The sequence below is a fragment of the Labeo rohita genome, chromosome 23 (assembly GCF_022985175.1).
Source record: "Labeo rohita strain BAU-BD-2019 chromosome 23, IGBB_LRoh.1.0, whole genome shotgun sequence".
Classification (NCBI taxonomy): domain Eukaryota; kingdom Metazoa; phylum Chordata; class Actinopteri; order Cypriniformes; family Cyprinidae; genus Labeo; species Labeo rohita.
In genome coordinates, this window is record NC_066891.1 from 14,627,848 (window position 1) to 14,652,548 (window position 24,701).

At 35.1% G+C, this 24,701-nt stretch overlaps 2 protein-coding genes across 2 annotated transcripts in view; both read right to left on the bottom strand.

The window, feature by feature from the left end:
- Positions 1-813: 813 nt before the first annotated feature.
- On the bottom strand, positions 814-16,680 carry itih6 (inter-alpha-trypsin inhibitor heavy chain family member 6). The gene is given in 19 exon segments (XM_051097301.1): positions 814-1,877; positions 1,972-2,352; positions 3,008-3,121; positions 3,269-3,319; positions 3,425-3,451; positions 3,551-3,604; positions 3,720-3,737; positions 5,074-5,106; positions 5,268-6,483; positions 6,747-6,890; positions 6,892-7,025; positions 8,650-8,821; positions 8,910-9,026; positions 9,112-9,281; positions 9,361-9,608; positions 9,937-10,047; positions 14,459-14,613; positions 15,300-15,335; positions 16,579-16,680. Coding segments are annotated over 19 exon segments (3,549 nt in total). The 3' UTR covers positions 814-1,611.
- Positions 15,342-24,701, bottom strand: part of pfkfb1 (6-phosphofructo-2-kinase/fructose-2,6-biphosphatase 1) — a 38,566-nt gene continuing 29,206 nt past the window's right edge. Inside the window, 14 exon segments of the mRNA XM_051097254.1 lie at positions 15,342-17,930; positions 18,010-18,074; positions 18,433-18,495; positions 18,602-18,731; positions 19,589-19,693; positions 19,780-19,926; positions 20,274-20,481; positions 21,246-21,367; positions 21,452-21,508; positions 22,108-22,182; positions 22,760-22,786; positions 22,788-22,830; positions 22,929-23,025; positions 24,377-24,502. Coding sequence (XP_050953211.1) covers positions 17,871-17,930; positions 18,010-18,074; positions 18,433-18,495; positions 18,602-18,731; positions 19,589-19,693; positions 19,780-19,926; positions 20,274-20,481; positions 21,246-21,367; positions 21,452-21,508; positions 22,108-22,182; positions 22,760-22,786; positions 22,788-22,830; positions 22,929-23,025; positions 24,377-24,502 — 1,325 coding nt within the window. The 3' untranslated portion in view covers positions 15,342-17,870.

Here is a 24,701-nt window from a genome sequence, read left to right on the forward strand (position 1 = left end):
TTTTATTTCAGATAAATTCTCATCTTTCTGTTCATCAAAGAATCCTGAAAAAAAAAAACAACTGTTTTAAATAATATTAAAAATAATAATAATAAATTTATGTTTCTTGGACAGCAAATCAGCATATTAGAATGTTTTCTGAAGTATTATGCTGAAAATAGCTTTGATCACAGGACTAAAATTACATTTTAAAATATATTCAAATAGAACAGTACTTTTAAATAGTAAAAATATTGTAAAATAATAATATAAAATGTAAAATAGTATATAATATAGTAAAAAGTAATGTTTTTGCTGTACTTTTGATCAAATAAATGCAGGCTTGTTGAGCAGAAGAGACTTCTTTAAAAAAAAACATTAAAAATCTTACTGTTCAAATACTTTTGACTGGTAGTGTACATATTTATGCGAACTAACTGGAAGATTGGAAAACATGATTACTGTGAATGTTTTTTATCATCTCATCCCAAAGATAACATTAAATTTCACACTCTGCTATGACGGCACAAGCGCATAAATACATAAGACACAACATACAGCATTAAAGTTACATAATAATAATCTAACATGATGAGATTTTGCCCTCGGCCAAAACTATTTGCTTTGGAACAAATAACTGATTAATGAGAACAAAAACTGTCTGTTAGATTTACCCAAAACAAATTATAGCTGTTTAACCACTATAGAGACATCAAAGCCAGTGGTAAATTCCAGAAGATCTGGCCGAAGTAAGGCTGCTCTCAAGGGTTCATGAGTACTGAACAGCTGTTGACGGCCCTGGAGCTCACATCTTCAAAAACATCAAAGCTAATATTAAAATAGATGTTGTCTTTATTAACAAACCACATATCTTAAGTCTAAACACGCACATTCTCACCTAAAAAAATTTAAAACTACATTCCGTGACAAAAACAGCATTATATATAAAATTATAGTGGATTTGGGAGTCTGAAACTACACTCAAGCGTAATAGCGTAATGATACAAAACAGAGTTCTGATATAACTAGAATATCACACTCCTCTCAGCCAATCAGATTTGAGGACCAGAACTGTTGTATAAAATAAAATAATTTTATTAAATAGTTAATTTACTAATAAAAATGCACTGATATATACTACAATTCTATTGAAAACAGTATAGACAGTTTTTTTGTAAATATGGCTAGAATTTTAAAGTCATTCTAATTCTATTTTAATATATATTAAAATATAATTTATTCCTGTGATGGCAAAGCCATTTATCCAGTCTTTAGGGATTTTTTTTTCGAGGATTCCTAAACTCAATTTCTTTTATTTGAAATAGAAATCTTTTGTAACATTATAAACGTCCTTACCATCACTTCTGGTCATTCGAATGCGTACTTGCAGAATACAAAAACAATACAAATCTTCCCGACCACAAACCTTTGAACGGTAGTGTACCGTTATGTTCAAATGCAAATATTTGGACCAGTCAATGCTTGTTGAAACATCCTTCAGTTCATCACAGCTTGTGTATATTCTTAGTGTCTCCCCCATCAGATGTTTTTGCACTGTCAAAATCAATAGATTCAAGTTCCAGTGTCTTTTCTGTACCTTTTGTAACTCTGTAGATGTGGTATGAAGGTTATCTATTGGCGATCCACGACATAGCTCTCATATGACTGGCCCAGAAGTCTCTCTACATCCACCTTTGGCACTACCCAACAATGAGCTGAGTGTCGCTTCCTGGTTGAGTCCTTCAGATTTTTGTCTTGTAGAGTGACAGGAAAATGCTCGTCTCCTTTCTTTAGCAAGCCCATGGTCAGTGAAGTGTTCTTATTTGTTTGTGCATGATGGAATCCAGCTTGATCCTTTGAAACCCTTATGACCTTCATATGGGTATGCTGAAACTGGCCTGAAAATAAACACCCATTCAAATCCTCAAAATACAGCTGAAAAACATCTCACTGAATAAGGTTTAAAAAAAAAAAAAAAATGGTGTTACCTACCCAACAGCCCTTGCGTGAGATGAGAAAGCCCCTTTCCATTGGCAATATAGAAGCCCAGGTGCTCCATTTGAAAGTATTTGGGATGGTCGTAGCGATGGAAGAGAATGAGGAACTGTACACCAACCCCGAGCTCAATCCAACAGCTGTGGTGCTCTTCAACCATGATTTTCACACCGTGTCGCTCCACAGATCCTCTCTGATTGGTGGGTAGCATCTCAGTTTCTTTCCCATCCACTTGCACTTGTACTAAGTCCAGTGTTAATGTGATCACAATGGCACCTTTGGCAGCAATGATGGAAATCCTGTCGAAGAAGGTACGAGTACGATTCTCCAGCCCCTCCTTAGGAGGAGCCAGCATTAAATGCCCATCCACAACAATGCCTAACGGTATAAAACAGGAACAAGCGACATCAATTATTTTAAAAGAGTATCTTAACATCTCATGCTTTTTTGGTTTAGATTTTTAGGCTAAACTACCAGTCAAATGTTTTTGAATAGTATGATTTTTCTCTTCTGCTCACCTAGCCTACATTTATTTGATCCAAAGTACAGCAAATGCAGTACAATTTAAATAACTGATTTCTATTTGAATATATTTTAAAATGTAATTTATTTCTGTGATTTCAAAGCTAATTTTTAGCATCATTACTCCAGTCATGATCCTTCAGAAATCATTCTAATATTCTGATTTAATTGTCTTTATAACCACTTTTGATCAATTTAAAGCATTCTTGCTAAATAAAAGTATTTATTTCTATAATTTCTTTCCCTGCCAAAAATAATATTGACTCCAAGTTTTTGAATGGTATAGTGTATAATACAGTGTATAACAAAAACATTTTATTTCAGATAAATGGTGATCTTTGGATCTTTCTATTCATCAAAGAATCCTGAAAAAATGTACTCAACTGTTTTAAATATTGATAACACAGCAAATCAGCATATTAGAATGATTTCTGAAGGATCATGTCAAATCTTACCATTCAAAAACTTCTGACTTGTAGTGTATATATTGGATGTAAAAACATAAAACCACCTTTGTCAGGGTCCTCAAGAAGACGCAGTATATCATCAGCCCTGCCATCAATGGTAAAACACAAGTTCTGATGGAGCTTTGGGAGCTGAACGACAAAATGTGGGTCTCCATCCACTTTCAGAGACACAAAATATGTTAATGTATGTTAATACATCATGTCTAAGAGATTATAATTTTGTGTTCAACTTTAAATTAGAAAAAAATGGCTAAAGGAGTAAGGAAAAATAGAGTATTTCATGAGATTGTGTCCTTGAGTCATACCTGAGGAGGAGAATCTAATTGAACTTAAACTGGGTTGGTTATCTGGGTCTGCTGAAATTGAATTGTGCTTTTTATTACAAATTAATAAATACACTATATTTCTGAACGTTTATTACTGACATACAGTGGTTATGAATTGATAAATGAAGTGCTTACCTGACACCTCAGTATCAGAATCTAAATCTAAAAGAAAAATCAACAAATCCAACAAATACTTACATAACAATAATTCCTAGTAGCTGAAAAGTAGACCAAACAAAACTTGTAATGTTTTTAACTCACATGACTCATAATGGATGCTGTAGTCATAGTCGTAGTCGTGTGCTGTGTCATAATCTGCAAAATAACATCATAATGATGCAGCTTTGGCTTGAACTGATTTATGTTTAGGCAGTTATTGTTTATATTTGGTATCAGTGTCTGATTTAGTACTTGAAAACGCATTACTTACCTTTAAGAAGTGCAATATCTGTATAAAAGATTAAGAAACACACAATCAGAAGCTACACCTTTACGCTAATGTCACCTTGACCGTATGTGTCCACTCAGCTTTATGGCTGCCACTTTGTTTTCCTCCTGTCAACAGCATAAAGTTGAACGTTTTCCAAATTTTTGGCACACTCAGTATTTACTCCGCTTTCAATCCCACAATAAGGTGCATTTCCTTTGACTGTACGTGCCCTGCAAAGTGGAGTTAATAGTATATACTGCCATCTTAAGTGAAATTCTAGTCCTAGGAGAGCCTACATGTGTGGTTTAAATAGCACAGAAAATAAAGGAACACTTCAAAAGAAAGTGTAGAGGGAAACCAATCACTGCGCATCATTCCAATACTTAAATGAGCAATATCAAACGAGCAGCAGTGCGATATGACTGTATATCAGCACAGCTGTGATTTGGCTGTAGGTAATCACATAAACCTGATATACAGCCATATCGCATGGCTACGAGTGTGATAAGTATTTATGCACCCGTGCCGTCAAACTGTTGTATCAACGCAATAAGACACAACAGACAGCATTAAGGTTACAAAAAATATGATGTGATGAGATTTTGCCCTCAACCAAAACTATTTGAAAGACTGCCTGTTAGATTTACCCAAAATGAATTATATCTCTTGTTTAACCGCTATAGAGACATCAGATCCAGCAGCAAATTCCAGAAGATCTGGCTGAGGTAAGGCTGCTCTCAGCGGGTTCATGAGCACTGAACAGCTGTTGCTGGTCTTGGAGCTCACATCACCAAAAATGTTGAAGTAAATTATAAAAAAAGATGTTATCTTTATTAACAATACGCATATTTAACGTCTAACCAAGTATGCTCTTACCTAAAAAACTACATTCCGTGACACAAAAACAGCATTATATATAAAATGTTAATGGATTTGGGCGTCCACCATGACACTCGCTGTGAGAAATATTGTGAGTAAAGTAATACAAACAATGAAAAAGTTGGAGTTTTGATATCACTAGAATATTGCACTCCTCTCAGCCAATCAGATTCGAGGACCACAAAGAACTGTTGTATAAAGTACAGTAACGTAAAAAGGAGTTTCCAGCATTATTATTCAGTTTAATATGTTCCAGATATGGATTGTACACAGTTGTGTGCAAGATTGTGTGACAAACCAAACACACATTTTGATACCTTTGGAAGAGCAGTGAACACTGCATAGGGACCTTGTCAAATGTACGCAGCTATAGAGAATGAATTGTAGATGCATGTTCAGCGCTACTTAATCTGCCCTAGTGGACACATACGATGTCTATACAAAAGTAGAATGAAAATAATATGGACTGCATTACCTCTACTCTCAATCTGGATGGATGAAGACACATCTGATGGATAGAGAAGAATGGAAAATAGAGGACACAGAAATTACTATTATATTCAGTGGTACTTTGGTTATTCGTTTATAATATAGGTGACATTCAAAGAACACAAACCTACTAAAATTGTGGCTAAAAATATCATCTTATGCTCCTTCAAAGGAACTCACCCAGAAAGCGTGAGGCTTCCCACAACTTCGGTGCATCTGTCATTCCTGGCATTGGCAGAAACGAAGGAGCCATCAGTGTGGCCACTTCCAGTTCAACCTGAATGTCTGAATTAGCATCTGTGGTAGATGCTGTGGAGGTTAATATTTGTTGACCCTGCTCAAGTGTTGTGGGTCCTGAGGTAGTAGAGTTCTCGGTGTCTGAGGGAGAGTCTTTCACCACAGATGGTGCAGTTTTGACTAAGGTGGTTAGCATTGTGCTTTTGACTAGAAGAGAGGAAGAAGTGGTTTTCACTGTACTAGGAAGTGTGTTTGAAATCTTAGCCAAGGCTGGTGTGGTTTTCATGGTGCTGGTAAGCGAAGAGGAGGGCTTGCTGGAAAGTGGGTTGGATGTGGTCTTAAGTGGTCCTATAGTGGTCTTCTTAGGTGACGGTGGAGGGTTTGTTTTATTTAGGGAGACAGAAGTGTTAGGTGGTCGACCTGTGGTGTGAAGCCCTGAGGGTGGTGGATGTGCTCGTACAGATTTGGTGACAGGCGGTTTGCTTGTTTTTGGAGGTGAGAACGAGCTGGATTTTTTGTGTCCCATTGCAGATGTGGAAGATATTTTAAGTACAGCGTGAGAGGTCTGATTCGTCACGTTTGTAGAACCTGCTACGGTACTAGTCGTCGTCTTGCTAGTAGTAGCCACAACAGGAGAACCAACAGTAGGTTCTGGTTCATCAATATCTGGTTTGATCACAACCAATGATGTGACTGGTGTTACAAAATTGTACTTCAGTGAAAGATTGGTGGCTTTGTCTACAAGAAGACGTTGTGCGAACACATCCGAGGTGTTCATTTTAGCCAAGAGCAACTCTTTGATTGTGAAATAAGCCCAGAGCCGACGCACAATGCTGGGAATGCCATCCAGTGCCTGTGTACAGCCCAGAGACGGTTCTGTGACATTTACAACTGCTTTGGCCAACGGTAGCTCATTCTCCACCTTGACTTTCTGCTTCGAATCGTTTGCTGTTAGCGTAACTTTTAGATCCTGTGTACCTGGCTTAAGTCGTCCCGTGACTACCAATTCAGAGCCCTGGAAGTAGTTGGGGAACAGAGAGCGAGTGATATCGTACACTTGATCATCTAGATAGGACAGCTGGATATCTGAAAGCAGAGGGCTGGCGACTTCATCGTAGAAACCTTTCAACTGGACAGCTGCATCGTCATCCTCATATACCTAAAAAACAACAAACTGATTGAAATATTGTTTATTATAATTTCATTTACACATAATTTAATGTAAATCATTCATTTAACAAATTAATAAAAAAAAAAAAGATTTATTCAGGAATAAAACAAGTGACTAGTTTTATTTTACTGAGTCATTGAATTGTTCACTCAACTGATTTGTTTAAAAACTTAGGAATAAAACAAGTGACTGTCTTTATAAAAATGTCAGAACTTTTCTTGTATTGGCATAGCTGTAGAAGGGCCACTTACCATCCGAGCCACACCCCGATTCTCCAATGCCAGCCTTCTCAACATTGGAAAATCAGCATCATCGCCAAAGGCTAGGCCAAACAATGAAGCTAAACCCAATGCATTCTGTGCATTGCGCAGAATTGCATCTGGTTCTGTCTCCCCCGATAGTGGCTTCTCCATCAGTCAGGAAGATGATCATGGGAACACGGTGAGATGAAGTTGCAGTGGATGAAGATGAGTGTGAGGACGGATTTAGCAACTGGGCGGCAGACAGTAGAGCTGCATTGATGTTTGTCCCTGGTGTCAATAGATAAAAAAGAGTTTATTACAGTATTTCCATGGCGATTTAATCTCAAGTCTCAAGCTTACGCTACGCCTACATACGCATACATCATCCACTGGAACACCACTCTCTCGTGAACATGCATACAACAGTTAGCGGAAGCTAGAGATTATGGTTCATGAAGTTTTAAATATTGATATTTTTCTTACACAAATGTATCAGTAACCCACCGGCGCCATGTGGGGTACTTTTTATCAACAGCCATTCACTGCCATTATAAAGCTTGGAAGAGCCAGGACATTTTTAATATAACTCCGATTGTATTCATCTGAAAGAAGAAAGTCATATACACCTAGGATGGCTTAAGGGGGTAAATCATGGGGTAATTTTCATTTTTGGGTGAACTATCTCTTTAAGGTCAATGAAATCATCAGTATCATTCATATGTCTTAATATGTAGTTACATATACACATTTGCAAGTGTTATTAAATGTACTGTATTTCAGTTGCTAATATGTTTTTTACAACGCCGTTTTAGTGCCTTGTTAAAAAATGAAAAAAAAATAAAATAAATAAATACGATTACGAGATTAAAGTAAAAATATTTTGACAATAAAGTCAAATTTATGAGAATAAAGTCAAAATTAGAAAATAAAGTCGAAGTGTTTTGAAAAAAAAAAAAAGTCAAACTGACAGAATTTGAAAGCTGAGCTGTATTATATTAAAAGCAACAAAGCACAAAATTATTGTGGGTGTCTGCCATATTACAAATCATGAATGATATGTAATCATTACTGTATTATACCGTGAAAAAACAGGTTGTGAATGGTCACTTATATACCGCAGAAAAGACAACAATGTAACTTACGTTAACAAGTTGGAGTCCACATTAACCTACAGAACGTTTTATTTTTGTTTTTTATTAAATACATGTGAGGAATGAAAGATTGGATGCCACAAACGCTTTTGCGGAGTAGGTGGTGGAATTGTCAGAAGACAGTATAATTTAATGAAAAGACGACTGATTCACATGATTACAGCGATCTGTCCCGCCACATTAAAAACACATTGCAAGACACATTGTATTTCATTTGTATTTCGCTATGAAACTTCCAGATTTTGAAAGCTGAGACCTTGTTTTATATAAAAAGTAGCAAAAGCACAAAGCTTATTGCTATTAACGGGTGGCTGGTGTACTACAAAGGCATAAATGAATGCAACTGAAGACGTGAAATATTATTTTCAAGCTTATTGTCCCTGCGAGTATAACACATGGTAGGATTTCTGCCTATATTCCCACATGTATTCAAATAAATTCCAGTGGCCTGACAACTTCTCCTGGTGCTCCCAATCTGGGCCATTTGCATGTACAGGTTATACTCTTAAAATATTAGGCTATAACTTTAATTGCTACGATTTAATTCTCAAAACATTTCAACTTTATTCTTGTAATTTTGACATTATCCACAAAATATTTCGACTTTAATCTCATAATTTTAGATTTCTTTATCTTTTAACGTGGCACTAAAAACATGTTGTATTATTTTGATTATGTATCAATAATTATTATATATGAAGTGAAATGTTTTTTTGTTTTTTTTTTCACAATAAAGGTACAGATACAGAAGAAACACCCACAGCCCTCTGCGATTATCTTCCTGACAAATTCCTTGGCATCCCGCACATTTTGCCGTGTGGCGCGTACAGTGCGGCCTTTCTTCCAGGTGTGGACCTTATCTGAGAAAGTGATGAGATTGAAGTAATCTCCCTCACGTAGGTCACTCAGTATGGTGGTCATGGCTGCTTTAGTCTGATGTAAAACAGTGGAGAAATACATCATTCAGTGTTCTTCATCTTTTTCTCAACAAGCTGTGGTTTTGAGCTGGCTGAAATGCTACCTGCTTGATTTTTGTGCCAATCATAGAGCCGCTGATGTCAATGACGAAGATGACATCTTTAGGAACTACAGGAAGTCCTCGAGGTGCAAAGTAATGAACAAAGTAGCCATCATCCACCTGAAGAAAAAAACAAAAGAAAACATTACAATGCTACACTAGGACCTATTCCGCTACCAGCAATCAGATACGTTAGTATGAAGACCTGGATGTCCCCCATGGGGTCTTTGAGCTCCACGTCATACTGAATGATGAAGTCTGCATTGAGACCTCTGGGGGAGATGTTTTTCTGTTGCTGAATGGTGGGAGTGTAGCGCACATGTGCACAGTAAGGACTCTGCTGGACCTTAGTTGATGGAGGAGGATCTGCATCTGCTGAAAGATCAGTAAGAAAGAGTGAAACCATATACTTTTTGTTCTGGAGTGTTAGAGAAATGGTTCTTTTATAAGGTACCGTGAACATTGTTGGTGAGCAGTCGGCTAGTTCGCAGTGGCAGAGCTTTGATAAAGCTGATGCCTGTCCGCTCTGATATGCTAACGTCCAGGGAGATGTTCTGCACGGGTTGTCCAGGCCGTAGACCCAGAGACAGCTCATAACGGCCAAGCCGTCGTGATAACAGCTCCTCATAAGTCAAAGAGAAGGAGGCGCGAGTCCCAGGAGGCACGTTGACTGCTACACGGAACTTCTCTATCTCACGTTCCCTTTGGAATACAACGGAAGTTAGAAGTCAGTTTCCAGTTCTTCATGGTATATTGAATAAAGTGTTTGTCAAGTTATAACATTTCACCTTGATTTACTTTAACAATGATTCAACCCAAAAATATTTATTTTTTGAAACATCGGCAACTGTATGAGAAGCACTGTAGGGATTTTTGTCAACACATTCATTTCCAAAACAGCATGTTTGTTAAGTCAAAGCTGAAAAGTACATGAAACCGCCTATTGCAATTTTTAGTGGATGTCTGCACACTGGGATTCTGCCAAAAGCAAGTCCCAGTGGAGAAGGTGTTAAACAGAATTTAGACTGACTTAGTAGCAACAAGTCCTGCCGTTTTCCCCTGCTTCTTAGCGGTGTCATAGATCTTCCTGGCGTCAGTTCTCCTCTTCACCTCAGCCACATACACCTTACCATTTGAGGTGCTGGAAATAAAGACAAATCAGAGCAGAAAGCATAAATATCTTGTTTGATAATTATCACACAGTCTAGCTCATACATCTCATTTCATGATATACTGATGGCAAAACCACTTCTCACTGGTTTATAAACATCCCATTCACAAAAACATTCTCATAATTGCAACTTACATCTCACATTTGTCTCATAATGTGACTTTACACCTTACAGTTGTGACTTTTTCATTTGTTTCATAACGTGATTTTATCTGTTACAGCTCTGACTTTATAGTTAGTGACTTTGTTGCAGTTGTGACTATATCTCAAAATGTGACTTTATACAGTTTACATACACCCTGCAGAATCTGCAAAATGTTAATTATTTTACCAAAATAAAAAGAAATCATGCAAACTGCATGTTATTTTTTATTTAGTACTGACCTGAATATATGACCTGATATTTCACATAAAATGTGTTTACATATAGCCCACAGTAGAAAATAATAGTTGAATTTATAAAAATGACTCCATTCAAAAGTTTACATACACTTGATTCTTAATACTGTGTTGTTACCTGAATGATCCACAGCTGTGTGTGTGTGTTTTTTTTTTTTTGTTTTTTTTTTAGGTGATAGTCCCTTGTTTGTCCTGAACAGTTAAACTGCCCGCTGTTCCTCAGAAAAATACTTCGGATCCCAAAAATTCTTTGGTTTTTCAGCATTTTTCTGTGTATTTGAACCCTATCCAACAATGACTGTATGATTTTGAGATCCATCTTTTCACACTGAATACAACTGAGGGACTCATACGCAACTATTAGAAGGTTCAAATGCTTACTGATGCTGCAGAGGGAAAAACAATGCATTAAGAGCCAGGGGTGTAAACTTTTGAACAGAATGGAGATGTGTACATTTTACTTATTTTGCCTAAATATAATATTTGTCTCATCTAGTACTGCCCTTCTGAAGCTACAGAAGATAGTTACATCTTTCCCAGAAGACAAAATAAGTTAAATTCAAAAAGTTTTTACCCCTGGCTCTTAATGCATCGTTTTTCCTTCTGCAGCATCAATGAGCATTTCAACCTTCTGTAATAGTTGCATATGAGTCCCTTAGTTGTCCTCAGTGTGAAAAGATAGATCTCAAAATCATACAGTCATTGTTGGAAAGGGTTCAAATATACAAAAATGCTGAAAAACCAAAGAATTTGTGGGACCTGAAGGATTTTTCTGAACTAACTGTTCAGGACAAACAAGGGACTTATGAACAACTATCACTAAACATAAAAACACAGCTGTGGATCATTCAGGTAACAACACAGTATTAAGAATCAAGCGTATGTAAACTTTTGAACAGGGTCATTTTTATAAATTCAACTATTATTTTCTCTTGTGGACTATATGTAAACATCTTTTATGTGACATAGCTTATTCAGGTCAGTATCAAAAAACAAAAAAATAACATGCATTTTGTATGATCCCTCATATTTTGGTAAAACAATTAAAATATTTTGTTGCAATTGTGACTATATCTCAAAATGTGACTTTATATCTCATGTACTTTATCGCTCCTACAGAAATTGTGACTATTTCTTATAACTGCAATTTTATAACTAATGGCAACTTTTTCTTGTAATAATGTCTTCATTTCTCACAATTATAATTATATTTCTTAAAGGGATAGTTCACCCAGAGATAAAACTTCTATCATTAATTACTCATGTATTTCCAAACCTGAAAGACCTTCATTCATCTTCAAAACACAAATTAGGACATTTAATTTGTACTTTTATTAAGATAGATATTTAATTAACTTGTGAACACGCATCAAAGACTGACAACGAAGAGAAAAAAAATGTTGAATAAAGTCATTAATTTAGTTTTCTTTGCACAGAAAAAGTAAAATAAACCACCGATGTCACATGGACTATTTTATTGATGTTGTTACCACTTTTCTGGCCGCTGTCTATGCAGCGTCAGAAAGCTCTCTGATTTCATCAAAAATATCTTAATTTGTGTTCCGAAGATGAACGAAGGTCTTACAGGTTTGAAACAACATGAGGGTGAGTAATTTCTGGATGAACTATCCCTTTAATTAAAAACATTATCATAGGGGAAATGCCTCGTGACAAAAATAAAATGTAATTTCCCTCACAAAATGTTATTACTGAGTAACTCTTGCAATCACAGCAATTACAAAATCCCCTGAACTCTCAATTCAGGAACATTTCCCCTGGCTAAACGCTCGGGAGTTCACCCACCCAAAGCTATCCATACTCTCTTTGTGTCTTTACATGAGGGTCAAAGAGAGAAAATGCTAAATCAAGGTCAGCCCCTATAAGCAAATACATTTAAATAAAAGTCAACAAGAACCAACCAAAATAAACCAGCAGCCTTGAAAAAGAGCTTGTTTGAATACGAGCAGGGTGAATGGACAGTTTAAGGCACAGTGGAAAATGAGGCGCCTGTATGTATGTGTGGCACTGAGAGGTCTGGGATGGCTGTACATGTGACACTGAACACAGAGCTCTCAGTCACAGTTGAACAAATGCTACTGCACGAAAGAAACACATTTGCCGCAGCCCTTTGAAAAAGTACAGAGCCTGATGGAAGTTTCTGTCTGTATTTGTGTGATTCTTTTAGGGTGTGTATATACGTCTGCAATGTACACTGAAATTTGAAGCCCTGCTTTGTTGATGGATACATGAGTGCATTCTTCACGCATGTGTGTGTATTTATGTGCACGTAAATGTGTGAGCGTGTGTACCTTGGCCATATGCCTTGGTAAACTCTGCTGAGTGAACAGAGCCAGTTCTCGTCACTTTCTCTATTAGCTTTCTGAGTTTTCTTGACAAAGCCTGCTATTCATCTACCCTCAACGTTCTTTGCTTTTGACCCACGTCCGCTTCCAAATCCAGCCCCTGTGTGCTTTATCAAGCTGTTATGGAGCCTTATTTGTGGGAAATTATTTGTATTTAACATTCATTTTTGGGAAAAGACGTTTACAGAACTGTTATTCTGGGGAACAAATATGATTGCTTCACTAAGTCCTTCATGTTCATAATTTTTTTTTCCTGTCAATTTGCTGCTCCATTTGAGCGTCCTTTCCAATGCGAGTTCCAGTCGGTGAGTCAGTGAGATGAACAGATCACTCCAATTTATGAATAAATCATTTACAGTTTATGAACTAGACCATCTGACTAATTGACTTTAACTCAAAAAGAATGAATTGTTCATTCATTGGACATTGCTACTTTTCTCATGAATGTGCCAAGGAAGCCAGACACTGTAATTTTTGACTTAAATATAAGTTTGTCACACATAGCTATTATGTTTGACCCTGGACCACAAAACCAGTCATAAGGGTCAGTTTTTTTAAAATGGAGATTTATGCATCATCTGAAAGCTGAATAAATAAGCTTTCCATTGATGTATGGTTTGTTGTTCATATTTGGCCAAGATACAACTATTTGTAAATCTGAGGGTGCAAAAAAAAATCAAAACTTTGAGATAATCGTCTTTAAAGTCTTGAAGTTCTTAGAAATGTATATTACTAATCAAAAAATAAGTTTTGATATATTTACAGTAGGAAATTTACAAAATATCTTTGTTTAATGTCCTAAATGAAAAATCGATAATTTTGACTCATACAATGTATACAACCGCATACAATTATGCCTGTGCTACTTATGACTGGTTTTGTGGTCCAGGGTCACATAAGGCTTCAGAAGATTTAGAAAATAGTGTGTTACTTTCAGCATTGGGGTAACACATTACAAGTAATGCAAGTTACGAAATCAGATTACTTTTTCAAGTAACTAAAAAAATTTTTAATTGACAAGAAAATATCTGAGTTACTTTTTCATATAAGTAACGCCAGTTACTTTGTTTTCCCATTTATTGACTGACAAGTCTCCTGTCCTAGGGCTTATGCATTTTACTTTCGGTGAGAAAGGGTTTTTTTGAGAGTACTTTTTTGTGAGTAATGCAGTATTGTAATGCATTAATTTTAAAAGTAACTTTCCCAAACACTGGTCACTTACGATAATTTCATGGTGTTTTTGTGTTATTTTTAACAGCTTGAAAGTTTTCATTTTTGTAACTGCCTTGAAAAGTACAACTGTTATTAAAAATGTCTTTCTCACATTTAACAAAAGAACAGAGAAGGAAGTAATTTTTGAAACTACATGTGGGCAAGTAAATGATGATAGAACTTTTGAGTGAACATTTGAGTGAGTAATCTTTTAATTATTTCTGATCCAAGCATTAAAAAAATCCCCTTTCCACATGAACAAATCATTAGTACAATTTTAAACCTGCTGTGTCTATTCGCGGAAAACTTCAAACTTAAGCCAAGCGATACTCAATTTGCAGTTTCACTGCTTTTAAACAAATTCGACAGCCAGAATGACAAAGAACATGGTGTGATTTTTGACTCACATGGTGAAGTTGGAAATAAATGCAGATGAAGATAAATCCACCTCAAAGGCCGCTTCTTTAGTAATGTGGAGTTGGTTCCACACAGTGCTCTCCACTGTGGTTACAGCATAGCGGGACAGTACAGAACATCGCACATGGTAGTCCGTCACCTTGAGCTGAAGGTACAAGAAACACCAAAGTAATACATTAACATGACATGAACTTTTTGAAATCTTTCAGTTTTCTTATAATCTTGGCTTTAAAAAAGCTGTACACACGAACATGGATATTTGAAAGCTTGCTATTGAACACTGAAAAAACATCAGTTTAAAAACATGACTTTATTGAACAGTTTATACGATTAGGGTCTGTGGACTTTTGAACTGATGTCACATTTCAGGATATAAAACATTTTAATCTGTTTGCTTGAATCTGATTCAGACCACATTGGTCTGGCTACAGAAAAGCCAGTCAATCTGAGAACTCTTTCATGCAACACCGTAGTGCTACAAGAAACTAAATAATAACTTAATCATGCATTATTATTTAAGCCTGCTTATGCTCTGCTTTCTGTCCCCAGTGAGAGATTTGGACTGTTCTGGTCATATTGCTTCAAACATTCTCATGTGTTTTATAGGAATAAACATCTGGTTTCTAAGGCATCAAATTCATCTTTGTGCATATTTTTAAAATGAAACTCATGGGTCAAAAGGCTAGACCACTATTTGGCACTTTATGGAATTTCACAATAAACCAAAGTAAAGCAAAAAAAAAACAAAAACAAAAAAAACAAAAAACAAAAGCATTTACCGTAATATTTAAAGTTTAGAACAAAGCAAAAACATTTTTCTGTCATACTTACTGCTGGTTTTGCTGTTGAGCTCTGACGTCTCAGTCTCTAAAATGTACAAAATAACACGTGAGGCCTACAGCTATTTTTTTGACATCTCTGATCAGGTACTTTTACATTACAAGTAATAAATGTATGCCACATAAAATTATCCACAAATTAATTCCAGCTAGGTGTTATAAATGTCACAGTGTATGCATCACAAAAACAGATCTGTGTTTTTACTCATTCCTTAGTGGCGCTCGCCTTTAAGCATGAATACAAACTTCATATTCTTCATATAAACTTGATTAACTACTTTACCAAATACAGTTTACCTTTGAGGTGTAAATGTAAAAATAGTTTGAAACGCTCTCAGTATTCTCAGATGCCAGTGGTTTGGTCTTGATCTTACATTGAAATAGACTGAATCAAAGTTATTCATGAAAGGGGTGGAATGGAACTAAATGTCAGTACTGTACACATGGTCACTGCAGGATTTTAGATGTTAACTTTATACATAATTCACTGCTGTGCCAATAGATTACCACATCTCCTGTAAACACAAACAAAAAGCTAAATATGGAAAAGAATCCGTCTCTGCTCCTATAACTTTCAAGCACACTCTTTAAACGAAACTACTGTGTGACAGTTTATTAAAACAAATTGTGTGAGGTAATAAAAGGGCTGCGAAATAATGATGACGAAAAATTGTGTTTATGTGCATAGTATGTGAACACAGTAATTATCAAGGCCAACATGATATCCTTCCTTTTCTTCATGTTTTCCTTATTTGACTCCATCAAATCCCAGAAGGAATGAAATAAGAAATTCGTACAGAATAACAATTTAAATTTCTCACATAATTTGGAACCTAGTGGGAATCTTTATTACAACTTCAAGATTCCAGCGTAAGTCACAATAAAAACTACATCTTTAAGAACACACAATGTAGCTCACAATAAGACTTATGAATACCAAAAGGATTGTAAACAGATGTATTTACCTATGTTCCATTTGACTTATTTCTAATGCATTCAAAAACAATATGAAAGGTTCTATGAACAGTAAACAAAATTCTAAGAATTAACATTCCACTGGAACAGAAATTCTTAAATGGTGTGTGGTTCTTCAGCATGTGCGTTTTTGCGCGTAACTTGACGAGGCGCATTTCTAGTGTTTGTGTCGAGCAAAAAGCCATCGGTCCCTCAAGACAAACTTTACATTTTACTTGTCAGAGGAAAATCTCACAGAACAAATATTGAGTAAGTGTAAAATAATGAATAATAATGCTATTACCAAGTACACATACCTGGAGAGGGACTGAATGCGCGTCCAAATGCGCACATCCAAAAGGAACAGTCAGTAGGATAAAAACAACAGCGTGGATAGTCAAATCCAGTTTAACATCCATGCTTTCAGATTGTGTGGGAAAGCCAAAACCACTGTTTTGCCCGTAAGACGAGTGCGCAAGGTCTTTCCACTAACTTCACATTTTACGGCACAAAGTTGTTTATAAAAGAGGCAGTATTGCCCCCTCCCTTCCAAAGAGATCCTAAAAATGATACTGCGGCCACGATAATGCCATGAGAGAGATGGATGCTCATTTAGACTGAAAAAATAACTTCGTTATGATGACAAATGAGTTTCGATCAGGCGCAGGTATTTGTGGCTTTCAAGGGCAGTTTTTCACGTGTGCATACTGGAAATTTCGCAGAGCCTCGCCACGGATTTGGGGGGCACGAAAAACCACAAAACATTAACCCGTGAATGCCTACAATTTGGAAGACTGTGCCAGAAGCCCTTCAGACGTTACATAATTCCTCTAAAACCGCATTACTGTCACTATATTTGCATACTGAATTTTTACTCTAGAAATCTCAGCAAGGTTTTTGGAAAGGCTCTCATGAAAATAATAATAATTATGAATTGTGAAGAGTACAGTGGCTTGAGAATGCTCTTGTGTGATATTGTGACGACTAATATAGATTTATTTGTTTGGTTGCTGTCCATGGTGCTGTTAACTAACTGAATCATCCTTTGATTACCGTACTTTATAAATGCATAAAAGGGTATTATTGCCCAGATCTTTCAATACAATTAAAACTAATAAAATAAAGACTATTCACTTTCACACAATAGGGATTTTACCTGTTCTAACTAAATATTTTAAACTAAGAAAAGGGAAAAATAATCTTTAGCTGCAATATCCATTCCAACTTTTAACATTATGCCAATCTCATCAACAAAGTACTTGATTTTCACAGTTCAGTTTAAAAACCTAAAGTACAATCCAAAAGTCTGAAAGCCCTAGAAAAAAAAAATTCTGTTCTGCATTTTCTAATTTAATACAAAATGTATATAATTTGCAAAAATTCATATTATCCACAAAATTTGAATGAAGAGTTGAATTGGACAAAAAAACAAAAACAGATGTGGTCTCAGACTTTTGGATTCCACTTTTGTGTTTGTAAGCCTTGATAATCTTAACGGAAACACATGCTTACATGCTTTTAAATTCCTTCCTTCCACCTTGTTACCCATTTACACAACCTATATGTAGATTAACTGTGCAAAAATGGCAAAATTAAGATTTGTTTGTGATTATAGATGTTCAGGTACAGTCTGTAGTGCTTCTTCTGGCATTCTTGCGACATTCACATTCTGAAATGCAAACAAGAAATCCCTTTTAGACACTGATCAGCTATTAAAAGTAATAATTCCATAGGGTTTTATGACTTACTGTGGGTCTGTCCCTGTGTGTGTTCACTGCTTGGATGTTTAAATAGAAGGACTCCACTTTGCATCCTGGAAGGAGGGTATAAAAACACGACATGCGTGCATATTATACAGTAGGTAGCACTTTTTTAATGGATAATGTAATATGGAAAAATCATGTAGTAGAAGGGTTGCATTCAATTAACTAAATATAATTTAACAGATTAACAACAATATGTTGTGGTTTTAATTAATATAGTAAAGAAGGTGGTACTGGTCAAAATGCTACTAGCTACTTTTCATGCTGGGTTTATTTGATCATAATTGTTTCTCTAATACATCTACACAAACGTTCTCTGAGACTGAAAATAAGACAAGATTTTCAAAATTATACCCCAATCATGGACGGAGCCATGTTTGAAATAAAACCATAGCTGTGCCTACTCACCATAAGCTAATGGAGTGAGTTTGAGAACAGTATGCAAAGGACATTTTAGATATGGTAGATCATCTGCGGAGAAATCATAGAAATATAAATTACATGGAAGATGCTATTACAGTGACAAAGTGCATTTCATAGTCCATGACAGTAACTGCTGGTTGTTTTTGGTTTAGACCTGCACTTTTGTCCAGAAAGTAGGCCAATAGACAACGCATGACTGCCTGGTGGCAGATGACCAGCACATTCTCTTGTCTCTCAAGCTCCATTATGACTGGCTCTAGACGGTGTACCAAGTCTTCATATGACTGCAGAACACAGAAAAGGACAAAACTCAAAGGGTCAAAGTTTGTAAAAACAGTAATTTTACAAACAGTTTTGCATCAAAACTGTTGTTTTAAATTGTAATGACATTTCATTACAATTTAAAGCAACAGTTTTGATGCAAAAGCTGAATTTTTAGCAGCTATTACTCAGTCTTCAGTGTCACATGATCCTAATATGTCAATTTGGTAATCCATTAATTACTGTTGATGCTCAATATTAAAGTAATGATTCTTATTATTACCAATGTTGAAAAGTTTTTGGTATTCAATAGTTTTGTAGAAAATGTGATGCATTTTGTAATATTCTTTGATGAATAATCAATCTGTGTGTTTCACTTTGCTCAATAAAAAAATAAATCTTTGATGAATAAAAAGTATTTATTTGAAATAGAAATCTGGTGTTACATTTTAAATGTCTTTATTGTCACTTTTGATAAATTTAGTGCGTCCTTTGTGAATAAAAAAAAAGTATTAATTTCTTACTTACTGCAAAGTTTTGAGTGCATCTTTAGTTTCCCCCAAAATATTAAGCAGCAAAAAAATAAATGTTTCTTGAACAGTAAATGAGCATATTAGAATGATTTCTGAAGGATCATGTGACACTGAAGACTGGAGTAACAGCTTCTGAAAATTCAGCTTTGCATCACAGGAGTAACAGTAAATAGTTATTTTAAATTGCAATAATATTTCATAACATTACTGTATTTTTTCTAAAATAAATGCAGTCTTGATGAGTATAAGAGACTTCTTTTAAAAGAATTTTAAATATCATAATTATCCCAAACTACTGACCAGTAGTGTACTCATTTTAACATAGTTGTGTTGTGTTTAGGACTCACTTCACCCTTTGGATATCGGTAGCGGTACTTGTCCTGGTCTCTTAAGGCAAACTCTTCTGGATGGGTTGCCTGAATCTCCTCGTACGTCATCTCCTCACATACACCCTTAAAATGTACCAAAGTATAACTGTTATTCTTGAAATTTGCATTTCACATGCATATACCTGTAATACAAAGCATGACTAACTTACCGCATCAATTTCATTTAGTGCCTTCCACTGCTCATACGGGACGCCCAGTGCCTCTGCTGTCTGTATGGTCCTCTTCATGTGGCTGGTCCACACCTTCAGGTCCTTGATGGATTGACCCCTGATGAACTCTGCAAGAGCCTTAGCGTACTAAGCAACAAGACAGACAATTCTAGTCTAAATCTGTGCTTTTAAGAGAGATTCAAATAACAAAAAGCATGACTTTTAATGTAAGAAATAAGGCTACATACATATTAATCCAGATATGTCTGAAAGCGCCTCGTTTTTCCTACATTTTGGCCTTTTAACTATACTAAGAAGACGTTTTTGAAGACTCTCTCCCAAGTGCTGAATGTGAAAATGCTATTTTTGCTTTGCAGTGTGACATTTACAATCTGTACAATGTTCACCCTCAACAAGGATATACTCTGACCTTTTCACTTGTAAACTGATCCACTTTGATCAAGATTTTATTTTAAGTTTATGATCTCAATCACCTTTTGGCCCTGTGAAGAGAGGCCTGAGTCTCCACCGATTCTTCCCAGTAGGTTGAGGTCACTTTCTCCGTGGCGGCTCAGATAGATGGATCGTGGTGTGACGTGGATGTTCATGAGGTAATACACTATACGACTCTGAATGTGATCCTGGACGCGGTTCACGAGGTACCTGGATCCCACGTTAAAGATCTTAATGAAGGAGAGGTACCTATAAAACACATGGAGAGGCAGAACGGAGGAAGTAAATTCACTGAAATTTTCACAAAAAAAAAAAAACCCCGTAAAATTACGGTAAAAAAAGCAGCATCGGTGGTTGCCAGAATTTAATTGTAAGCAATATGGTAGCAACTTTTTTCACTTAAATTTACAGGTAAATACTGTAATTTCATGAACTGATATAATGTTAATGTACCAACCTACTGAAGCACTGAAATCTGTTTTGTACCTTTGTAATACACTGATAACCACCAAAAGCAGGTGGTGATGAGAAAGTCACATGATGAACCAAAGCTCATCACAAACAGCTTTTAAATATTAACATATATATACACAAGGTGCACAGTGTCATTTACACAAACACTAAACACCTTCATGGTAACACACATGAAACTGAAATAATGCAATAAACATTCATTTAACAACATTAGATGCAACATACAACCCTAAAGTACAAATCTGCTAAGAAAAAACTAAGAAGAAAGGGTTATTTAAACAAAAAACAAACAAACAAACAAACAAACAAACAAACATCAAATTAGAAAAAAAAAGTAACAGGGAATTCTGGGAATGTCATTCACTGTAAATTTTACCATCTTTTACCATTAACCATTTAAAAAAAAAGGTTTTTACTGTAGCATTTTACGTTTTTTTACCGTTAAATTTACTGTCATTTTTTACAGTGTGAGGTAAGTCCATAACAGTTGGAACTGATACACGTAACACATTACATTTGAGACTTAAGCAGAACTGTACCTGTCCTTTTCTTCGTCCAGGGGGACATAAGACATTTTGTAACAATCAATACGTTTTAGAAAGTCCACCAGCGCTTCCTCTTTGTCATAGTTTTCATAATCTGGGCTGCTCAGTTTTACTTGCTGTCAGAAACACAGAAATAATGATAAAATCTCATACAATTTTCATAACATTTTAAATATTAAAAGTTTAACATGGAATCTTACCATTATATTTTCCTCAATGATTTCTGGGTCATCACAAACCGACTCAATGAAAAACACCTAAACATAAGCATTTTATATAAAAGGTTGGTTGATTAATTCTACATAAATTTTACAAAATATTACAGTGTGACAACAACGTAACGTTTTTAAAATGCTGTAGTCTTTCCTTTAACAAACTTTTTTCCAATATTTTGCAGTGTAGTATAGTGTTGTGATGTTAAGCCAAGCATGCTGAATTAACTCAACATCTCTATATCGATAATCTAATAAATTATTCAGTTTATGTTACTGCATTAAAACAGTTTACTGACTTCTTTGTCTCAGGACTGACACATTTTTATTCACTAGGGGAAAAGCTCTGGTTTAGATATTTTACATTAATTGATACATCAAATTACACCATATTTTTAACTGCACACTGAATTAGATCCAGACTGGAGAAGGTCTAGCAAAAATATAATTTATTATATAAACTACATGGTGCTAAAACTAGTACTTGTAGTTCATAATTATCATTTTAACAGCAATTATCATTTTTAATAAAATAACTGGGAAAGCTACAGTCTTTGAGTTACATCCCATGCATCACGCATCACATTGAATACAATGCACAGAAGATGTGAAGCACTGATTAATAAGCAAAACCCTGCACCTGCCTTATAGCCCTTCTCCTTGGCAAAACTGATGATGACTCCTCTTCTCTCCCTCGTGGTATTGGTGGCATCAAATACCTGTGAAGTGTATTTGTCAGAGATTGATTTGCCTCAATGGTTCATTGACTGCTCAAGAATGAGAATCCCAGACTAAGCTGGTAAATTCTCAGCTGTATTGGGTGTAAAGTCAGACAGTTTTATACAGAAGTTTGAAATGTTAAAAAGGATAGTTGACCCAAAAATGAAAATTCTGTCATTAATTACTCACCCTCATGTCGTTCCAAACCAAGACCTTCATTTATCTTCTGAACACAAATTAAGATATTTTTTATTAAATCTAAGAGAGTTTTCTGACCCTGCATAGACAGCAACAATACTACCACGTTCAAGGGCCAGAAAGGTAGTAAGGTAGGACTTAAGGCCTCCTCCGTGTCAGACTTCGACCTTCACAAGAGTATCATACAGGGTCAGAGAGCTCTTGGATTTCATCAAAAATATCTTCATTTGTATTCTGAAGATGAACGAAGGTCTTACGGGTTTGGAACGACATGAGGATGAGTAATCAATGACAATTTCCATTTTTGGGTCAACTATCTCTTTCATTCGTAGCTTGGACAGACAAGAATAACCATTATCCATTACATTCTTGACTCACTGCAACTTGTCCCTGCTCCTTAGTGAGTGAAGTAATTAGCAATGTCCTTAAGAGCATGTGAGGCGCAGGCTCTGAACACATAATACACAGATATGTATTAAAGAAATTATGCATAATAAATAGATATGCATACAAGACAGGGTTCATAATTAAATAACATGTATTGTACCTGCGGATTTTCATGGCCTCTTCATTGTCTGGACGAAAAAATTCATAGTTCTTGTACGTCTGCACAGCCTCCCTTCGATACTGACCCAAATTAAAGACTGTAAAAAATGAGCAAAAAAGCAAAAACAAACAAACAAAAAAATTAATAATAAAATAAAACAAACAGTTTGTTAGCAGATATTTATTCATATTTTTATTTAATATTAAATGATGCTGACACATATTACATATAGCAAATATTTGTATATAAATATGTGCATATAAACTACCAGTCAAAAGTTTTTGAACCGAAAGATTTTTCATGTTTTAAAGAAGTCTCTTATGCTCACCAAGCCAGCATTTATTTGATCAAAAGTACAGCAAAAACAGTAAAATTTTGTAATATTTTTACCATTTAAAATAACGGTTTTCTATTTGGAATATTTTAAAACGTAATTTATTCCTGTGATCAAAGCTAAATTTTCAGCATCATTACTCCAGTCTTCAGCGTCACATGATCCTTAAGAAATCATTCTAATATGCTGATTTGCTGTTCAAGAAACATTTCCTCTTCTTCTTCTTCTTCTTCTTCTTCTTATTATTATTATAATTATTTAAAACAGTTGAGTAAATTTTTTCAGGATTCTTTGATGAATAAAAAGATCCAATGGTTAGCATTTCTCAGAAAAAGAATCATTAAGAAACATTATGAACTATACGGTTCAAAAGCTTGGAGTCAGTATAATTTTTATTAGCATTATTTTTTTTTTTTTTTGTGGAAGGAAATTATAGAAATGAATACTTTTATTTATCAAGGATGCTTTAAATTGATCAAAAGTGATAAGACATTTGTTACAAAAGATTTCTATTTCAGATCAATTCTGTTCTTCTGAACTTTCCATTTATCAAAGAAACCTGAAACTCTTCTACTCCGCTGTTTTCAAAATAATAATAATAATAATAATAAATGTTTTTTTGAGCAGCAAATCAGAATATTAGAATAATTTCTGAAGGATCACTTGACTGGAGTAATGATGATAAAAATTCAGCTTTGAAATCACAGGAATAAATTGTATTTTAAAATATAAATAGAAAACAGTTATATTAAATAGTAAAACTATTTTAAAATTTTACTGTTTTTGCTGAAGAGACTTCTTAAAAAAAAAACATTGGCTAAAAATCTTACTGTTCAAAAACTTTTGACTGGTAGTGTACAGTATATATATGCATTTTTATATATATATAAATAAATAAATAAATAAATAAATAAATAAATAAATAAATATATAAATATATAAATAAATAAATAAATAAATAAATAAATAAATATATCTATCGATCTCATCTCCTAAATTCTGCAAATAATTTAATATGCTATACATATGCACACATATATACCACAAACATAAACACAAATCCAAATACATGCCACTAAGAGCTAATCATTAACATTATAACACATACACTCACCTTGAGTTGGGACTCCAATCCAGTTTAGGTATCGGGTTAACTTTTTGGAGATGTAGGTCTTTCCCCTGGCTGGCAGACCAACCATTACAATCATTGTGGGACAGTTTGTAAACTGGGGTCGTGAGGCTGTGGACCAGTACAAAACATTGACATTAAAATTTGAATAAATGTTACTTACCTGGAGATGTTGGAGTAGGATATTATGTATGCATTCACAAGATAATGCTGTGCAAAACTGATAGTCTGTTTCATTCAAGAAAAATTAGAAAACAAATGAACAGGTACAAGAAAAGGGGTATGTTAGCTTCAAAGAACATACAAGAAC